Consider the following 16,854-nt stretch of genomic DNA (forward strand, 5'->3'; position numbering starts at 1 on the left):
GTATTGCTCACTGCAGAGACATTTGCACACACAGGAACTAACGCAGAGTCACAACGTGCATAAGTGTGGGGCTTTTATAGTCCATGCAGGTTTCTCTTTGCTGCAAACTGGTATGGGGAGCAGCGTTTCAAAAACTTACATCTACTGCACAGTTTCGTCTCAATCTTTACAAAAATGGCATACCCCAAAAATTCCCTCCAAGGACAGCTGCTTTGTTTAGTCCTGCTGCAACAGAATAGGAGGAGGAGGAGGAGGAGGAGGAGGTGGTCTGTCTGCCCTCTAAATAAACTGAGGGGGAGCACAACATTCCTGAGACCAATGTATAAAATTGACGAAAAACAGAAGAAATGAGTGTGTACTTCGTCACTTCTGCTACCAGCAGTTGCTCAATTTTGCCATTTTTTCCCCCCTGTATGTCTGCATAGTGAGCAAATCATGCATGTACACAGACAGCTGAATAGAATAGAATAGAAAAGAATAGAATAGAATAGAATAGAATAAACAGAAAACACACCACGGGGACCTGCACATACAAAGGAAACTTTGAATCCATCAAAGTGCAATGTCATGTGTGAAGTTGGATGGATTAGCAGTCAACATAATCTGACTATAATGTCTTGCTTTTTCTTCTTCAGTGTGTGTGTGTGTGACAGACCCATCGAACTCCAGCACACGGTACCATAGACAACATGCCTACTCAAAATTTTGCTTGATTTGACTTCAGAACTGCAAAAGAATTGGCTCGTTTCTAGAATTCATTCCGTGCGCTCGCGTTTCCCACTACCTATTTGATCAGAGGGATTGTAATATCAAAGCAAACTACTAAAGAGTTTCTTTTTGATTGCTGCCTCAAAGCCCATCTTTTAAATAATAATCCAGCCAGATTATCCAAACAATCCACAAAAGATCTTTTCTTAGACAGAATTAAATTGTCCGTATTCTGAATGAACCTATGTACTGATCAAAAAATATTACATTTTATTGCATATAATTCAAGGAACATATAACGTGTGCTGTTTGTAACGAATAGGTAAAAAAACAAAATCGATACGAGTTTATTAGAAGATAAGGTGGGGAAGTTCGATCCAGTCACTCAGATCTGTTCCAATTGCAGGTGTGATCAGGGCCTAAGTCATCAAGAGTGTGACGCTCTGAAAGGACATTGGTAGAATATGAAGGAGACAGCAAGAGTCTTTATGTCTGAGGAAAGAGAATAAGAGGAGATGATTCATTTCACCTTTGTTGCCTCTTTTCCTCTCCTTCATTCCTCCGAGGAGAGCTGCGTGAATTAAAATGGTTAGCAGGGCAGCTGCAGATGTGAGACACTATTCATATAACTAGATTTCCGCATATCAAGTCAAGTGAATTCAGGACTTTTATCTTCTTTAATTATGTAAATCATATGCTACAGATATTTCCTATCAAGTCAAGAGGCAGAACATTTTTGTTTCTTTCCTCTCAGCAAATTTCCAGTTAGACTCCCGAGAGATGCAGGGAGAAGAAACAATACTTAAACTGCAAATTACAGGAAACTGTGGCCTGGGTTTTCCATTGTTATCAGGACCGGTTCGTTTAAAATAAGTACTATTTTCATTGGTGACTTACCTGCCCTTTTTTAAATTAAAGGTAACATTTGTAAGGGTATAATTTTGGATCTACAGCTATGAGCGAGTGGACTGTTGCAAGTTGATGCGCACGATGGAAGAAAACAATAATGAAAGTATAAATCATTAAAAGTAAAGGGCCCATTAGAGACAATCATAGAGTGTGTTGAGAAATTGTTGTCATGGAAACACAACACTCTTTCTTTCTGCCTTGTCCTGAACACAGGGGTCCCACAGGGATGTGCACTATCTCCCCTGCTGTTTCTACTATTCACAAATGAAATGGAGTGCGACAGCAGTGACCTCTCTTTTGTCAACTTTGAGATGGCCCTGCTTTCCTGACTCTTAATACATCAGTAGCATTACCTCCCTGTGTGACAACAGCATCTTGTATTATATACAAAGACTGAGGAGCTGCTTACGTCAAGGGAGGAGAAGGGGGAAAGACAGGAAAAGACCTGAACCGGCTAGTCTGTAGTTGTCTTTGGAAAAGTTGCAGAAAAGAAAATTCACATTAGGTGTGTTTCCATCATGGTCAGTCATGTGGGTTAAAGCTACGCCATGTCAGAGCATATTTGCACAAGAGATTTCATACTCCTCTTTTGCACCACCTACTGTAAGCGAGTGTAAAATCATTTTTGCAATATTTGGGGAGTTCTTTGTTGAATTTAAATCAATCTTTTCTAATGCAATACTTCAAATAAGCACCATTGATGGTAACATGACTAACACTCAGCCAGACTCTAAGAACCATGTCGGTCCCTAGCACTCTCCTGCTCGGTCCTCGTTTAAGAAGCAAGCAGCAATGAGCAGACCTTCACACTCCTGAACAGATTGAAGTTTGCGCCTGTCCTGTACAGCGAGACAGAGGTGAAACCTGATCACATTTGGATTTTGTATAAAATTGTAGACTAAAACTTGCACTTTGGTGCAATTATCATCTTGAATCCATTTCAGCAGTTGGTGCTGGGGAACGAACACACACACACACACACACACACACACACACACACACACACACACACACACACACACACACACAGAGTAAATAATGTTGCTGTACATTATGTGAAGACCACACAGGTTCATTTGATGTTTGTTTTAGCAGGTTTCTGCCTGTAACCACTAGGCGGTGCTACATCTATGAATGAACTCAGCTTGTAGATGTTATCAGGTTGGGACTTCCATCGTGTATGGAAAAGATCCGATCATGTGGAGTCCAGTAACAACATTTTTCTGTTTTGAACTGCTCCCTAAAAACCAGATGGATCTGATCCACCAACTAGTGGGAGCACATCAAAGTGTTAAAAAAAGTAAATTCTTTTTGCCAACAGGAGGCGCTATCACCAATCTAAAGCACAATTTAACGGGTTTTTCCTTGACCCATAATCCACACCTCCACCAAGTTCAGTGAAAATCACTGTCACAAATTTTTGCGTAATCCAGCAAATGGTACTGAAATCAGTAGCGAGAGAATGACGCAGCAGGAAGTGTAGCACACGTTCAAATATCCAGGAACAAAACGAGACAATAATCTCACTTTCAAGACAATGTCAACTCTATTTTTAAGAAAGCAGGACACAGATACCTAACACAGGTACTGAGGGGATTTACCATGTCTACAAATCCCTAACTGAGGGCTTCTCACATTTGACATGAAAACAATTCAACTAAACACAAAGACCACACGCGACAATCAACAACTACTTATTTTCTCAATCTGGATCTATCGTGACCTCACCCACCTCCTCCACTCGGCCACCATCAGGCTGAGAGTCCCAGTGGTCGGGGAGAGAGGTTATGAGAAATCCTTTATTCCCTCATGTGTGACCGACTTCAATAAGAACCTGATAAGAGCCCAATAAGGCCCTTACCCTCCTTCATCTTGTGTACCATACGTGTGTGTGCGTGTGTGTGTGCGTGCGTGCGTGCATGTGAATGACTATTTTTTCCATTTGGTGCAATTTTATGTAAATATATTTAAATGAACGGTAAATTAATCTAAATGTTGTAAAGAAAGCTCATGAATATGCTACCATAAAAATGTATTCTTGTCATAAACCATCCGTCCATTTACAAATCCTGGTAAATGTTCGTGCTCCCCAACGAGCGATGTAGCTAAAATAGCACATTAAAAAGCAAAGAACAACAACAACAGAAAAAAACCAACAACAAATTTCTCAGGAGTACAAAGTTGAGACAGCAATTGATGCAGGTAACAGAGATTCATACATAGCCTGACATTTCCTCGAAATGCATGTTGATTCATGTCTTACATTTCATGCTCTTGTTGTTTTCTAACTACCTTCTGAATTACATGGAAACTACCGTATATGACAGCTTTTACAGAGATGACACACAACACATGAAGCCTTGATAGTATATTTAACCTCATGAATCTTGAACAAGTAGCCGGGCTTCTGTTTGATGATGCATGGGGTGAAATCCATGACTTTCTCCTCATTTCATTGCTGCAGACTGAATTTCCTCCACTGTAATTCCCAATGCAGTGCTTTCCAACCATTCTGAGTTGTCAGTAACAATACGCACAAAGCCTTCGGAGATCAATCTCTATTCCCTTTTTACCTCGCTGACTTTGTTTTCAGTAGCCTGTAGCCAGTAGCAAGTGTTCCTGGATGTTGGGTCGATGTACTGCATAGCTTTTCATCATAGAAACAATGGCAAGCTAAGGTAACCCCCCCTCGCCCCATGGAGACAAATTGTGATCCTGATCCTGGCACTATGCCTTTCATGCCTCAAACAAAGTGGACAGATCCAGGAGGTGAAGGAATATTAAATCAAGGTTATGGTTCTTTAACATCAACCCTCTCAACCAAAGATGAGTCAAATTAATAAAACCAAGGTTTTTCTAGGCAGCAATAATTGCCCACAGTTGTGTTTGAGAAATGGAAATGAGTTTTCTGTGCTCGGTCAGTTTGTTTCTCAGCCTCCTGCTGCTGAAATTTCACATTATTCCACATCGTTCCACATCTAAAAAGACTGTCCCAGCAAGAGATAGTGTTCAGCCAATAGAAATAACCAGCAGACAGAACAATCGATACATCTCCGAGAGGCTCCCCCAAGGCCCGAGTTCCTTTGGATGATGTTTGTTATTCTGCTTGCTGTAGAAGCTATGGAAATGTTGACAAAGGAAAAAAAATGAATTGGCAAGAGCGAACCCCCCCCCCCCCCCCCAAAAAAAGAACAAGCGTACCTGCAGTGAAGTTATAACTTGCTGAAAATCCCACTGCTTCCAGTTCACCATCGGTAACAAATTTTATCCACAGATATCGGCCGCTACTCCTGATATCAGGTGGGCTGTGTTGCCCACAATAGCGTCCAAGCATCGGGGAGAAGCCAAACGGTCCATTGCGAACCTCGATGTTGTCGAATTTACATTCCCAAGAGGATTCGATTGAATAATTCTCCTCAAAGTGTAGCTCAATACACTGCCTTGGCGGGGCTGCGGGATAGAATGAAAATAATAAGCACAAAGCAGGAAGTAAAGTATACTTTCATTAAGGAGTGTCAGCAGCAGCACCAGCATGCAGACTCCCTCATTGACACTGACAGTATTTTAATAGATCCCACGCACTCATTAATCAGTTCCTATCGTGAACATATATTCCGTGATTACCCCTTTGGAATAATCCAAAATTGATCGGCTTTTTATTGCTTTTGTACTTCAAGGGAATATTCACCTTCAAGGATGTAAACACACTCTGTTTCTGGGGGGTATTTGTTTGGATAATTGGGAGATGTGAAGAGCCCTCCTTCTGGTTCCTTCACCCACGTTCCACATTGACCTGCAGGCTTCACTCCAGAATTGTTTTTCACTGAAATATACACACACATAGATATATTCATATAAAAATGATTGATAAAGATCAGTTAAGAGGATGTAGGAATGTGTGGTGATTACCTGCTGCATCTTTCTTTGTCGCCCCGGACAACCCAAGTATGAGAAGACTTGCAACAACTGTAATGAAGAGACAAATCCATCTAGTTTATTTTTTGTTGTCATTCATCGTTGGCAGCTCATTTTCAGCTTGAAAAAAAGTGTGGAGTCAGCAAAGTAGACTATCCAGATGTTGGATTTCAGATGAAACCTTAACGAACCCTAAAAACAGTGCATGATGACCAAAATAATAAGGTGGAACTGTAAAAATACATCAATTGAAATAATTTACATATTTTTGGATTGTAACAAAAGCTTGCTGATACACTCCCATCACCTCACATTGAGTGACTTAATGCAGCCTTTCACTCCAAATCTTGCTGAAAAAATATTAAAGATGTCTAAATTGAATATATGGGACGTGTTCCACGCACACACACATAAGAATTACAATGAACTTCTAGCGTGATTCTAGATTTATTTTTTTTAATCTGTTGCTCTGATATGCAACGCCCTTCTAATCGGATAAAAGGTGGTTTTAGGGGAAGACATGTTAAGGAAAAGCATCTTTTGTAAGTCCTGTGCAGCTCCCGGAGACTTCTCCAGACTTACCGTGATGGAAGCTGCGTCCATGTACCATGTCTGTTCCTTTCACAAACGGCTTCAGACTCAACTACTTCCATTTAGATTTGGGAATACTTGAAGAGAGAACAAGAGTTTCTTGAAAAAAATTTTAAAAAAGGAGAAGAAATCACACCGAGAAACAGCTCATAGCTTACACTGAAAACAAAAACCCATTTACTCCTGAATAATATCTTGAAGGGAGAAAAAAATCCTCGCACATAACTAATCGCCAGTTTCATATAACACCAAAAACAGTTCTAAACACTCGCCCGATTTCCATCCAAACGTTTCTAAAACCCTTTGGTGCTTTTGATGCACTGAAAGGATTAATAGTCCCGTCATCAGCCCTTCTCTAATCGCTCCACCTTTGCGATCTTCTTTTTGAAAATATCATTGGCAGCCTTGAGGGGGTTTTGTTGTTGTTGCTGTTTGTGGGTTTTTTGTTCTGTTTTAGAGTCTTCTTTGGTCCCTTTATCAGGAGAGAGGGTCCTTCAGGAGAATATCATATCGCACAACACTCATCTCTGCAACGGTACCTTTCACTCTTTTGCGCTGCGTATAAAAGAAAAAAAAAGACTCAAAAAAAGAAGAAATCCCCTGGAATAAGAAAAAAAAACAGTTATGTAGGTTTTCTTTTGGTGTTCATGGGTCGTTTCTGTAATTCAAGAATGCATAAAAAAATGTGAATCTTGTTCTAAGCGCATCCCTCTGCCTTGGCTTCTGTCAACTGGAGAGTCCCTGCAGCCAGCAGGAGTTAATGTATGATCGCCCTCCTCCTTCCGTCCATTCACCACTACGCGCTCGACCAATGCGCCACAATCCGCACGCGCTTTGACGCACGTACAGTATTGGAAAGTTCTCCGGGACGCGACTTCATCTCCACACACACAAGGAAGAAAGGGGTAGCAGCGTGTGTGTGTGTGTGTGTGTGTGTGTGTGTGTGTGTGTGTGTGTGTGTGCGCTGCAGAATTCATTTCAGCTCTTGGATTTTCAGGCGCAACCAAAATTAAACGTTAAACTAGAGAGAGAGAGAGAGAGAGAGAGAGAGAGAGAGAGAGAGAGAGAGAGAGAGAGAGAGAGAGAATTGAGATAGGAAATGGAATAAACAAGGAAAAAGCTGATAAATGTCAAAGACTGCAGTCAATCAGCGTGATCAAACATTACAAACCAGCAGAATAGAATGGTCTAAATCAGAGCTCTCGCAGGGGAAAACAAACAAACAAACAAACAAACAAACAAACAAACAAACATCATTATGCTTTCTTGGCTAACCAGACTCACAGCGGGGTTGGTTATCACGTCTGTCAGTGCACTTTGTTTGTACATCAGTAAGATAAAGCAAAAATAACGATTGAGCCTGGTCTCATGAAAACTAGTGCAACATGCGCCAAACAAGAAGGTGTTCACAGTTTACGTTAAGGATGGAATTCATCCCCTCGATCTCTTCAATTATGGGCTCTTTGGCAGTGACTCCGCCTTTAAACTATGTCACTCTTGGGGTTTCTACAAAGTTAAGTTGGAAATATTGCAAAAAAGGAATTACATGCTTTTCCATCAATCGGTTCAAAGCAAAAATAGCCTATTATTAGATATGCCTATTTTTGTCAGAAGGTGGCTGTATAGGTGATGATATGCACGGCTGTAATAAGCAGAGTAGAAGAAGAAGAGGAAATCCTCGCTTTCAGCAAGTTTTAGGAATGCTGGCGAGTAATGGACATGTTGCAGAGTTTTTGAACATCCAGGAGGATGTAATTTCTCATTTTGTATGCTAATACTAATCCAAGCTCCAGTCTGGTCCTGTAGGTGGCAGTGTTGCACGTATACGTTGGTTGTCAAATATCGATCAAACCTAAAGATTTTTGGCAAATGTACAGGATTTAGTGCAGATTCTGCTAGTGAGGTGTGCACTGTGTCTGTGCAGTTTATTCTTGTTCCATCAACGTTTAGAAAAAGATGACTGTGATATTTCTTATTTTTGGGGAAGTGGCCAACTTCACGGTTATCATGGAAGGAACGTTCAGACTTACTTCAGATTCTCTGTGTCTCTTATTTGTAGAAGAAATGGAGAGGTAAATTAAAGTAGACAAGAAAGCTGTTTTGTTTTTCTTTATGTTTTTGACTCAGAAGACAGTGACAAAGACTGTTTTTTTTGGGGGGGGGGGGGATTGTCAGGATGTATTCGCACTTATTCACCAAGTGTGTAACCACACTCTCTCGCACATGATGACAAAGCTGATCAGAGGGAGGGACGAGTCAGGAAGTCAGGATCCGAAAATAGTCTTGGCACCCAGCAGACAATATCCATCTTCAGAAAGTCTTGCTGCAGAAACCAATCTTGGACTCAGTCCCTCGTGTGTGTGTGTGTGTGTGTGTGTGTGTGTGTGGGGCACAACATTATGACCACTGAGAAGGAAAGTGAATAACTAATTATCTCTTCATCATGGCACCTGTTAGTGAATGGGATATATTAGGCCTCAAGTTGATGTGTTAGAAACCGGGAAAATGGGCAAGCGTAAGGATTTGAATGAGTTTGGCAAGGGGCAAAGGGTTACGGCTAGACAACTGGGTCAGAGCAACACTAAAACTGCGGCTCTTGTGGTGTGTTCCTATTCTGCAGTGGTCAGTATCTATCTCAAAAGTGGTCCAAGGAAGGAACAGAGGTGAATCAGCAGCAGGGTCATGGGTGGCCAAGACTCACTGATGCACACGGGGAGAGAAAGCTGGCCCGTGTGGTCCGATCCAACAGACGAGCTCCTGTAGCTCAGACTGCTTAAGAAGTTCGTGTTAGTTCTCATAGAAAGGTGTAAGAATACACAGTGCGTCACAGATTGTTGCATGGGCTTTATAGCTGCAGTCACTGGTTCCAAATCACGAGTGACTGTGATGCCAGTCGCGTTACACAGTGACCGAAACGACAGGGTTTGTACGAGAACTCCCAGCTTCATCATCATCTCAGGGTCATTGGACGTACAAACAGAAACACACTTAGACTGACAGTTCGCGTTGCATCACGTCGTCGATTTGTGTCAAATCAGGACCACTGTTAACCTCACCTGAACCAGGAGAGGGCAGCTGGAGGGTCCCATCAGAATAATGGAGTTGGTTTCTTTATCCATTTTATGCATCATATAATTTCATATATTTGTATCTGAAAGTTGTATTTACCTGGAGAGGGACTATGGATGTAAATTAGCATTCTTGTGAACTTCTCAATAAGTGCATTTCCATCGTGTATTCTCTATACACTGATGCTCACTGAAGCTTTATGTCTCTATCAAATACAGAAATAAATTAGGAAGACATTGTATCTTCAAAACTTTCTAGATTTATTCTAAAGGTTTATATTCCAAGGATTACATTGATCATATTTTTCTGTGTTGAAATACATAACTCAATATGAGAGAATGAGGAGAGAGGGTGTTGTGTTTGTACTGTTGATGAAGGTTAAGGCATTTACTCTAAAAATGAAATCTGAATTAAAAAAAAAAAAACCTTGTAAAAAGAGAAAAGAAACAAGCCCTGTGTGCGTCAAGGGGCGCCGTGGCTCAGAGGTAGAGTGGCCATCTAGCAACCAAAGGTTCGCTGGTTCAATCCTCACTTCCCTCGGTGACCATGTTAAAGCATCCTTGAGCAAGACATTGAGCCCCTAATTGCCCCGATGGCCCTGTGACGGACAGGCGACCCATCCAGGGAAGTGAGGGTCGAAACAGCGACCCTTCGGTTTCGAGATGGCCGCTCTACCTCTGAGCCATGCTGCCCCCCAAATTCTGTTCCTGTGCTGCATATTTTTCACTACAAATGTTTACAGAAACATACTCTATACAGTAGTTAAGCTGAACATTGAGAGGGTTTTTGCAACCTTGTTGAATATGTTGCAACTTGAGCGCTGTATATCACTTCATACTGATTCTTTAGAACGGGCAGCAGCTAAGAGAACCTCTTCAACTATGATATCTAAGGATACTCAGACATTTGCTCGTGTTGGTTTCAAACAGAAATCCAATTAGACTGACGAGCCTAGAAAGCATGTGGTAGTCTGGTGACAAACATGACGAGGATCCAGGAGAAGCCAGGGCGGCGAAAACGCCAGACTCCTGTTAAGGGTCGGGGGGCTGGAGCCTATCCCAGCAGCATTCGGGTGAGAGGCAGGGTTCACCCTGGACAGGTCGCCAGTCCATCACAGGGCCAACACATAGAGACAGACAACCATTCACACTCGCACTCACACCTACAGTCAATTTAGAGTATCAATCAGCCTCGTCCCCTCTTGATGTCTTTGGACTGTGGGAGGAAGCTGGAGTACCAGAGAGAACCCACACAGGAACAGGGAGAACATGGAGACTCACACAGAAAGATCCTGTGCTGGAGCCGGGACTTGAACTTGGAACATTCTTGCTGTGAGGCGACAGCGCTGACCACTGCACCACCATGACGCCCTATACCTAAAATAAAATCTAAATGATAAAACCTTATAAGAAGGGGAAAAAACAAGCCTTGTGTGAATTAAAACCTGTCACTCAGTGGACGTGAGTCAAGCTGGATCTTATTTTGCAAAGAGACTCACTGGGGTATCAGAAACAACTCACCCTCTTTTAATGTTAATGAGTCATCCTGATTACGGTGTGGAGTCCTTTGCTGTCATGTTTTGCCCGGGACATATTTGTTCTCTCTCTCTTTCTCCCCTTCTGTCTTCCTTTGTGTGTATTTTTCAAAGCTCTCAAGAGATTTCAAAGATAAAGACATTATTGTCTCCGACGTCCTCTTCATAATTACATCCTGTTACTCACCACTCTTAAAGTGTTTGGTTTGATAGCAGGTGATGCAGACTTTGCAGGTATACCGTGTTCACTTTGAGAATACACGTGGGAGCAGGAAATCTCAGAACTCTTTAAAACTAATAGGCTCCTGCTAATCTGTTATACAGAGTGATTTAATGGATTTGGGATTTAGACCCTCAACACAAGAACTGAAGCTTAGCCACTTAACTTTCTTGCTATTGTGCAATCAACTTCCATGAAACCAACAGTGCCGCATAGCTCGCTTTGCTTTCCACGAAATTTCACTGAAAACACAACAAAGCTGAGAAGAATTTCTCTCGCATCCGAAGCTAATTATTGATGAACAGTGGAGCTGCATCATCTGACAACTTTATAAGCACAAGAGTGCACGTTTTACTGATGGGTAAGCAGCGAGATAAAGCAGCAGAGCTATATGGGAATTATTCAAATGAGGCTTATCTATCTGACTGTATGCAACAGTAGCCCTGGTGAATTTAACAACAGCCTCCAGTTAGCACTCTGGCAACTGTTTGAATGAATAGCAGTGGAGCGGTTGGGAGCATCGCAGAGAAATAATTCATTCATAGGCAGTCTCAAACTCTGCCATTTTTAATTAAGGAAGTCTATCATTTGGACAGAGATAAGTGTGTGTGTTGGCTTCACCTAAATGTGTGATCATTTTTTTTTGGGGGGGGGGGGGGGGGGCATCCAGTCTGTTTCACATGCAGTAAATGCAGCCAGCGCACGCATGACTAAGCAGACAAGAAAACAGATCAACGTGCTGTTTAATTCAATTAAGTCTCATCATTGTTCGTCCGGCTTCAATCTCCTTATTTCAGGTTCGCTTGTTTTCTCAATGAAGACTCTTTGCTGAAAACATGTAAAAAAAAAAAAAAAAAAAAAAAAATACAAAACTTAAAAAAAACTGTCAAAAGTATCTTCTTGAGTTTGTGATGTTTTTTATTTAAATAAAAAAAATTCGGCTTTTTTGGTACTCGGAGACAATGTAATACTCAAGTGTTTTATATCAGAAGTTACAGAACAATCTCAGCTAGATGTAAGACGGTGGCCTACTTTGTCTCAGAGCCCTGTGTAAAGAGATGATTTGGCTTTAAGCTGAAAGAACTAGAATCCAGTTCTTTCTTTTTTTTTTTTTTGAAAATCTTCATATCTCTAGTGAAACCTCACCCATGAGGATGAAGAGTTTGGGTGCTTGAAGTGGAATTTCTGAAATCTTCACAAAAGTAGTATGTATAAAATAGTAGATACGTGTTTAATAAGTGTCTAAAATGAAAAATTAACTTTTAGCTTTTATCCAGAAATTCTTATTTATCCTTTTTCTTTCCCCAAATGTTTTGGGGGACTGAGACAAAAATAAACTATACAGCTTGGTACAGTATATTGTCATTTTTACGACTCTTTAAACTGCATTGAATAATACATGATTGCAGACTGTATGTTGAGTTAATCAGGCGTCTTTCTAATGCCAGCAATGTATCTTTCTGTCAGTCTAACGGGGGACACAGCTAAAGCAGATAAACACTTAGGCTAATGGCTCCTGCCGGGTGGGACTCAAATTAACCTTATTAGTGATTCATTGAGCAGTTGGTTGGACTAAAAAAGATATTATTTGTCGCGCAAGGCACCTTGTAAGTTCATTAGCCAGTTAAATCAAAGGACAGAGTGACCACTGTCAAACTTTGAGCTGTTTTTATGCTACGGTAAGTGTTTTTTTTAGTTTAGAGAGAGAGAGAGAGAGAGAGAGAGAGAGAGAGAGAGAGAGAGAGAGACTTGTTTATTCTGGTTCGGCTCCCAGGTCCCATCCTAGAAACACTGTTAAATTGCTTAAATGATGTGTTTAATGTTTAATTTCAGGTAAATTTCACTGTAAAAATGCTGCTGTGATACAGCATTCCACGTTTTACTTTTCAAAATCATGACTGTACTTTCATTGTCAGTACCTTACAGTATTTCTGATTGCCATTTTTTTTTATCCTGTAAAGTTCAATTCACTTTACTTTACAAAATAATAACAATCGTACATGAACATTTTCATATTCAAAGTACAAATTAGAAAGATTTTGTCCGTTTCGTTAACATTTTGGGTCTTTTTTTTTTTTTTTTTTAAAGGGAACCAAACTAAACTTTATATCAACAGGCTCTGGCATACTTGCAGTCAGACTCCATTCAAACTTCAACTCAAAACTTCAGCTCACAAGAGTTTCCATGGTGACCTGTGCATTTTGTAAAAATTTTTTGTCATGGTTTCTCCATTGTGTGTTTGTTTTTAGGAATTCGTATCGCTAGATGTTAATTTTACTTTGCTCAACATCCTCATGTCTCTTCGATGCTGCAACTCATCTGTCAGTCACAGTAACTTCATCCATCCAGCAATTAATCTCAGCCCAGGAGGGGCAGCTGCACTGTCTATGAACCTCAATGTCTGCTGAGTCGCTACGCCTCGTCTGCACATTCCTTCTCCATATTCCAAGGATGTGAGATCGGAATATATAGGGTTTTTTTTTTAGCTGTTTTCAGCAAATCATGTGTTTCATCTTCGCTATTCCACTGTCTACATGACCAGCCATGAAAGATACCGTCGTGTGTTGCATCACAGGTGGCCTGAATTTTGCTAACATGCCCTCCGCAGTCTGCTCTGTGCATGGAGTCCCAAGACCCAGGGTTAAACTGACTGTGTAATTCATCGTTTGACCTCATCAGCCACTTGACGAGGGGTTGTTGTTGGTCGTGGTGGGGGGTAACATGGACACTGCCGGGGCTGTAACACCCCGATGGGGGAGTTAGAGTCACCAGCACTATAGCACGACCCAAACATGCAGTTGCACCCACACAGACGGAGCCTTCTTTCCGTAAGAGAGTGAATATCAAAACAATACAATGCATTGAACCCCATTGCAAACTCATACGTTAAAGTTTGTGTCTTTCTTTTTTTTCCCCTCTTGATTCATTCTCTCACTCCCCTCTGCGGCAGAGTAAAACTGCTATTCGTCCTTGCCCTGCATTCGCCACTGTAAACCGGCGTGGAGAGAGATCATTTCAGCTGAAAATGCCAGGTGAGCTCTGTACTGGAGAGAGATGACCTTTTATATCGGCCTCAATATTTGAAGACACAGGCTGGCATGCGGAGATCCTCTCACCCTTAAACGTCTCTGCTCCATTTTTCACCTTTTCCTCAGTATTTGCGCACAGTACATTTCATTCACTTGAACTGAAGTGAATTGTGGTGTTGTTGCTGGGTTGTTTTTTTGTGTGGTTTTTTTTTTTTGGTATTTTATAAATGTCACCGTCTGATGCAAGTTGGAAGAAGCTGAAGAAGAACAAAATAAAAGCTAAATTTAAAACGCTGGCAAGCTAACACTCCGTAAAACCCAATAAAAACACAAACAATGTGACTTTCATTCATTAGAATCAAAGACGTGGACATGAAATGAAAGTAGAAATATGAAAAAAAAAAAACTTTAGTTATATAACATAACTTGACTCTCCAACAAAAGCCGTCTCATCTTCCTTACAGGCACTGCTGGGTACAAGCTGTGTGATGTGAAAAAAGTCCTAACCTACTCATTGATATGTGAAGTCAAGCCACTGATGTGTGACAAATTCAGTTTTCTGGGGCGCAGGGCAGCAGTTAATGTCTATAATGGAAGAAATGATTTTGTCTAAGTGAAAGAGGAAAGTTTTATACAAACTTTGAAGTTCCATTTGTAGGGAAGGAATAAACCGAACACAGTAGAATGTTTTGAGGTAAAAATGCCATTTCTTTATTTGCATTAGTTATGTCAATTTTTTTTTTTTTTAACATTTAGCTGCAATGAAATTGTAGGGACCAACTTCATTTCAGACGGTTACGATGATGTAAAAGTTCCACCTGTTTGACAAATTTTTGTGTTTTTTTTTGACATGAGGAAAAATAAAAACAAAATTGGTCATACTTTCTTGGTATTTCTTTATGTATATATGGATAATAATAAAAATAAAAAGAACCAGCTCACGGGAACAGTGATAATTCCAGGATTAATCAGTTTTCAATCTTCATGCTAGCTAACTGTAGTTCCTTAATTGGCCACTTGAGGCAGACTTTAATAGAAAGTAAGTTCCTCTCAATTTGCAATTTTAACATCAGAGCAGGTAGACACACGTTTACAGCCCTGTACAGAAGACAGTTTTGCTCTCTACAGTTCCATTCTTATTTCATGACAACTTCACAGCGGGGTCATTTTATATGTTTTGCGTTTTTTGATTATATAAAAGCTTAAGTGCATGGCTTTAGGGGGTGCAGGTGGGTGTCAGCCTCATGTTGATCCAAGTCTTGCTCCTCTGCCGCTCTCTTTTCTTATCCAAATAGTTACTTCTGGTCTGAGTCCAACAACCAATGCACGATCTTACACCAGCTCCGCCCACTTATGATACCGCTTCCAGTCTGTACATCTACAGAGAGACAAACTACAGAGATGTAGAACTTCCTTGTTTAATTCTTGGCATGAACACAAACAAGCATAATTCTTCAAATGTGTCAGACAGATTTATGTTTTTTATGTATCGTAACATATTCTTCAATCACGATGCAAATTTCGAACAAAAGAACAAGGTGACATATGGATTCATGAGAGAATTGTGTCGCAATATGGCAATTGAATAATTCATGTTAGAGAAGGCGCTTGCCATATTGCCTTAATCTCATACTATAAACACTTTATGAGACATTGATAAGATTCATTTTCCGTGGTCTCGTTCATCTGAATGAACAGACTCACTTTTTCCTCTTCTGTGTTACATTTCTTCATTCAGTGTGAATAATGGTTTCAGTCAAAAAAAAAAAGGACCACATGAATACCACATGATGGTAAATTGTTCTTTTGTAGTTCAAGGTGCTACCAGCATCATGCACTAACAAGACCTCTACAAGTGGAACAGAAAATGTTATATATTAAAGGATGTTGTCAAATCATAAGGAATAAGGATTAAATCGGCCATTTGCTATATAAGCTGTTTACATTTTAGTCTACCAATGCTTTGAATTAATGTGCAAGACATAATTAAGAATACTTCTTGTTTATTAATTTATTCTATATGGTGCAAAACATTGTATTTAAGACTATTAGCAACAGTGTAGCAGCTCATTATCTGTATAAAATTGTAAGTTCTGGGTTCTCCGTAAACTTCATTGCCATTAGGCCAGTTGGTGTTATCTCATCACTGCAGATCTTACACAAATGCTGGAGCACTACGGCAGCAGAGCAGAGAGAGGAGTGGGGGTGGGGGTGGGGGTACTAAAGAGGACGAAAATAAAGGAGATGTAGGGGGAGGGTAGAGAGGAGAGGAGAAGGGGAATGGAAGGAGAAGAGAGATGATTAATGATGACTATAGAGAAGATGGCCAAGGTGGTTAGTGGAATTAACAGAGGCTTAGCCAGCAGCAGACCGCAGGGAGTAGAAGGCACTTCTCAAGCCCAACTGCTGTACAACTTATGTGTGTGTACCTGTGATTGTGCATTCGCACATGCAGTCAGGCATCAGTGCTGTAGCAAAAACAAATATAGGTTTCACTTACTGTGCAAAACGTGAAGAAAACTACGCCTGTGTCACTGCTATAATGACAAGGGTTATCAATTTATTCTCTTAAGATTCTTAGATGTTTTTTGGTTTAGCACTTCTTCAATTTCACACAAATGGTATGAGTTCTAGAGGGTTGGATTGACAACCGTTAGCTTGTTAGCTTATGTAGTTGGCTCCGTTAGGCAGTGAAAAACGCAGTTCAGTCCACTGGTACCAGTTTGTAATGACATGGTAATAAGTTTTGCCAAGATGCTCGGTAATTTATTTTTTAAAGTGAGAGATGATCTCTTATAACTGAGGAAAGAGTTCTATAGAGTTGGATTGTCAACAGTTAGCTAGTTAGCTTATGTCTTTGTCTCCGTTCAGCCTAGAAA

At 40.6% G+C, this 16,854-nt stretch overlaps 1 protein-coding gene and 1 long non-coding RNA gene across 4 annotated transcripts in view; one reads left to right on the forward strand and one right to left on the reverse strand.

The window, feature by feature from the left end:
• Positions 1-7,003, reverse strand: part of neto1l (neuropilin (NRP) and tolloid (TLL)-like 1, like) — a 70,401-nt gene extending 63,398 nt beyond the window's left edge. For all 3 annotated transcript variants that reach the window (XM_086192310.1, XM_086192311.1, XM_086192309.1), the window contains exons 1-4: positions 6,115-7,003; positions 5,527-5,583; positions 5,306-5,440; positions 4,819-5,067 (exon numbers count right to left, since the gene is read on the reverse strand). In XM_086192310.1, coding sequence (XP_086048436.1) covers positions 4,819-5,067; positions 5,306-5,440; positions 5,527-5,583; positions 6,115-6,142 — 469 coding nt within the window. In that variant the 5' untranslated portion in view covers positions 6,143-7,003. The remainder of the gene's footprint in view (positions 1-4,818; positions 5,068-5,305; positions 5,441-5,526; positions 5,584-6,114) is intronic.
• LOC147241632 (uncharacterized) overlaps positions 1-14,883 on the forward strand; it is a 79,087-nt gene extending 64,204 nt beyond the window's left edge. Inside the window, exons 4-5 of the long non-coding RNA XR_015111083.1 lie at positions 13,897-13,978; positions 14,440-14,883. This is a non-coding gene — a long non-coding RNA (uncharacterized LOC147241632). The remainder of the gene's footprint in view (positions 1-13,896; positions 13,979-14,439) is intronic.
• The last annotated feature ends 1,971 nt before the right edge of the window (positions 14,884-16,854 follow it).

Source organism: Aulostomus chinensis, chromosome 21 (assembly GCF_037954235.1).
Source record: "Aulostomus chinensis isolate RoL2024-O1b breed Wild chromosome 21, RoL_Achi_v1.0, whole genome shotgun sequence".
In the NCBI taxonomy this organism is placed as follows: Eukaryota; Metazoa; Chordata; class Actinopteri; order Syngnathiformes; family Aulostomidae; genus Aulostomus; species Aulostomus chinensis.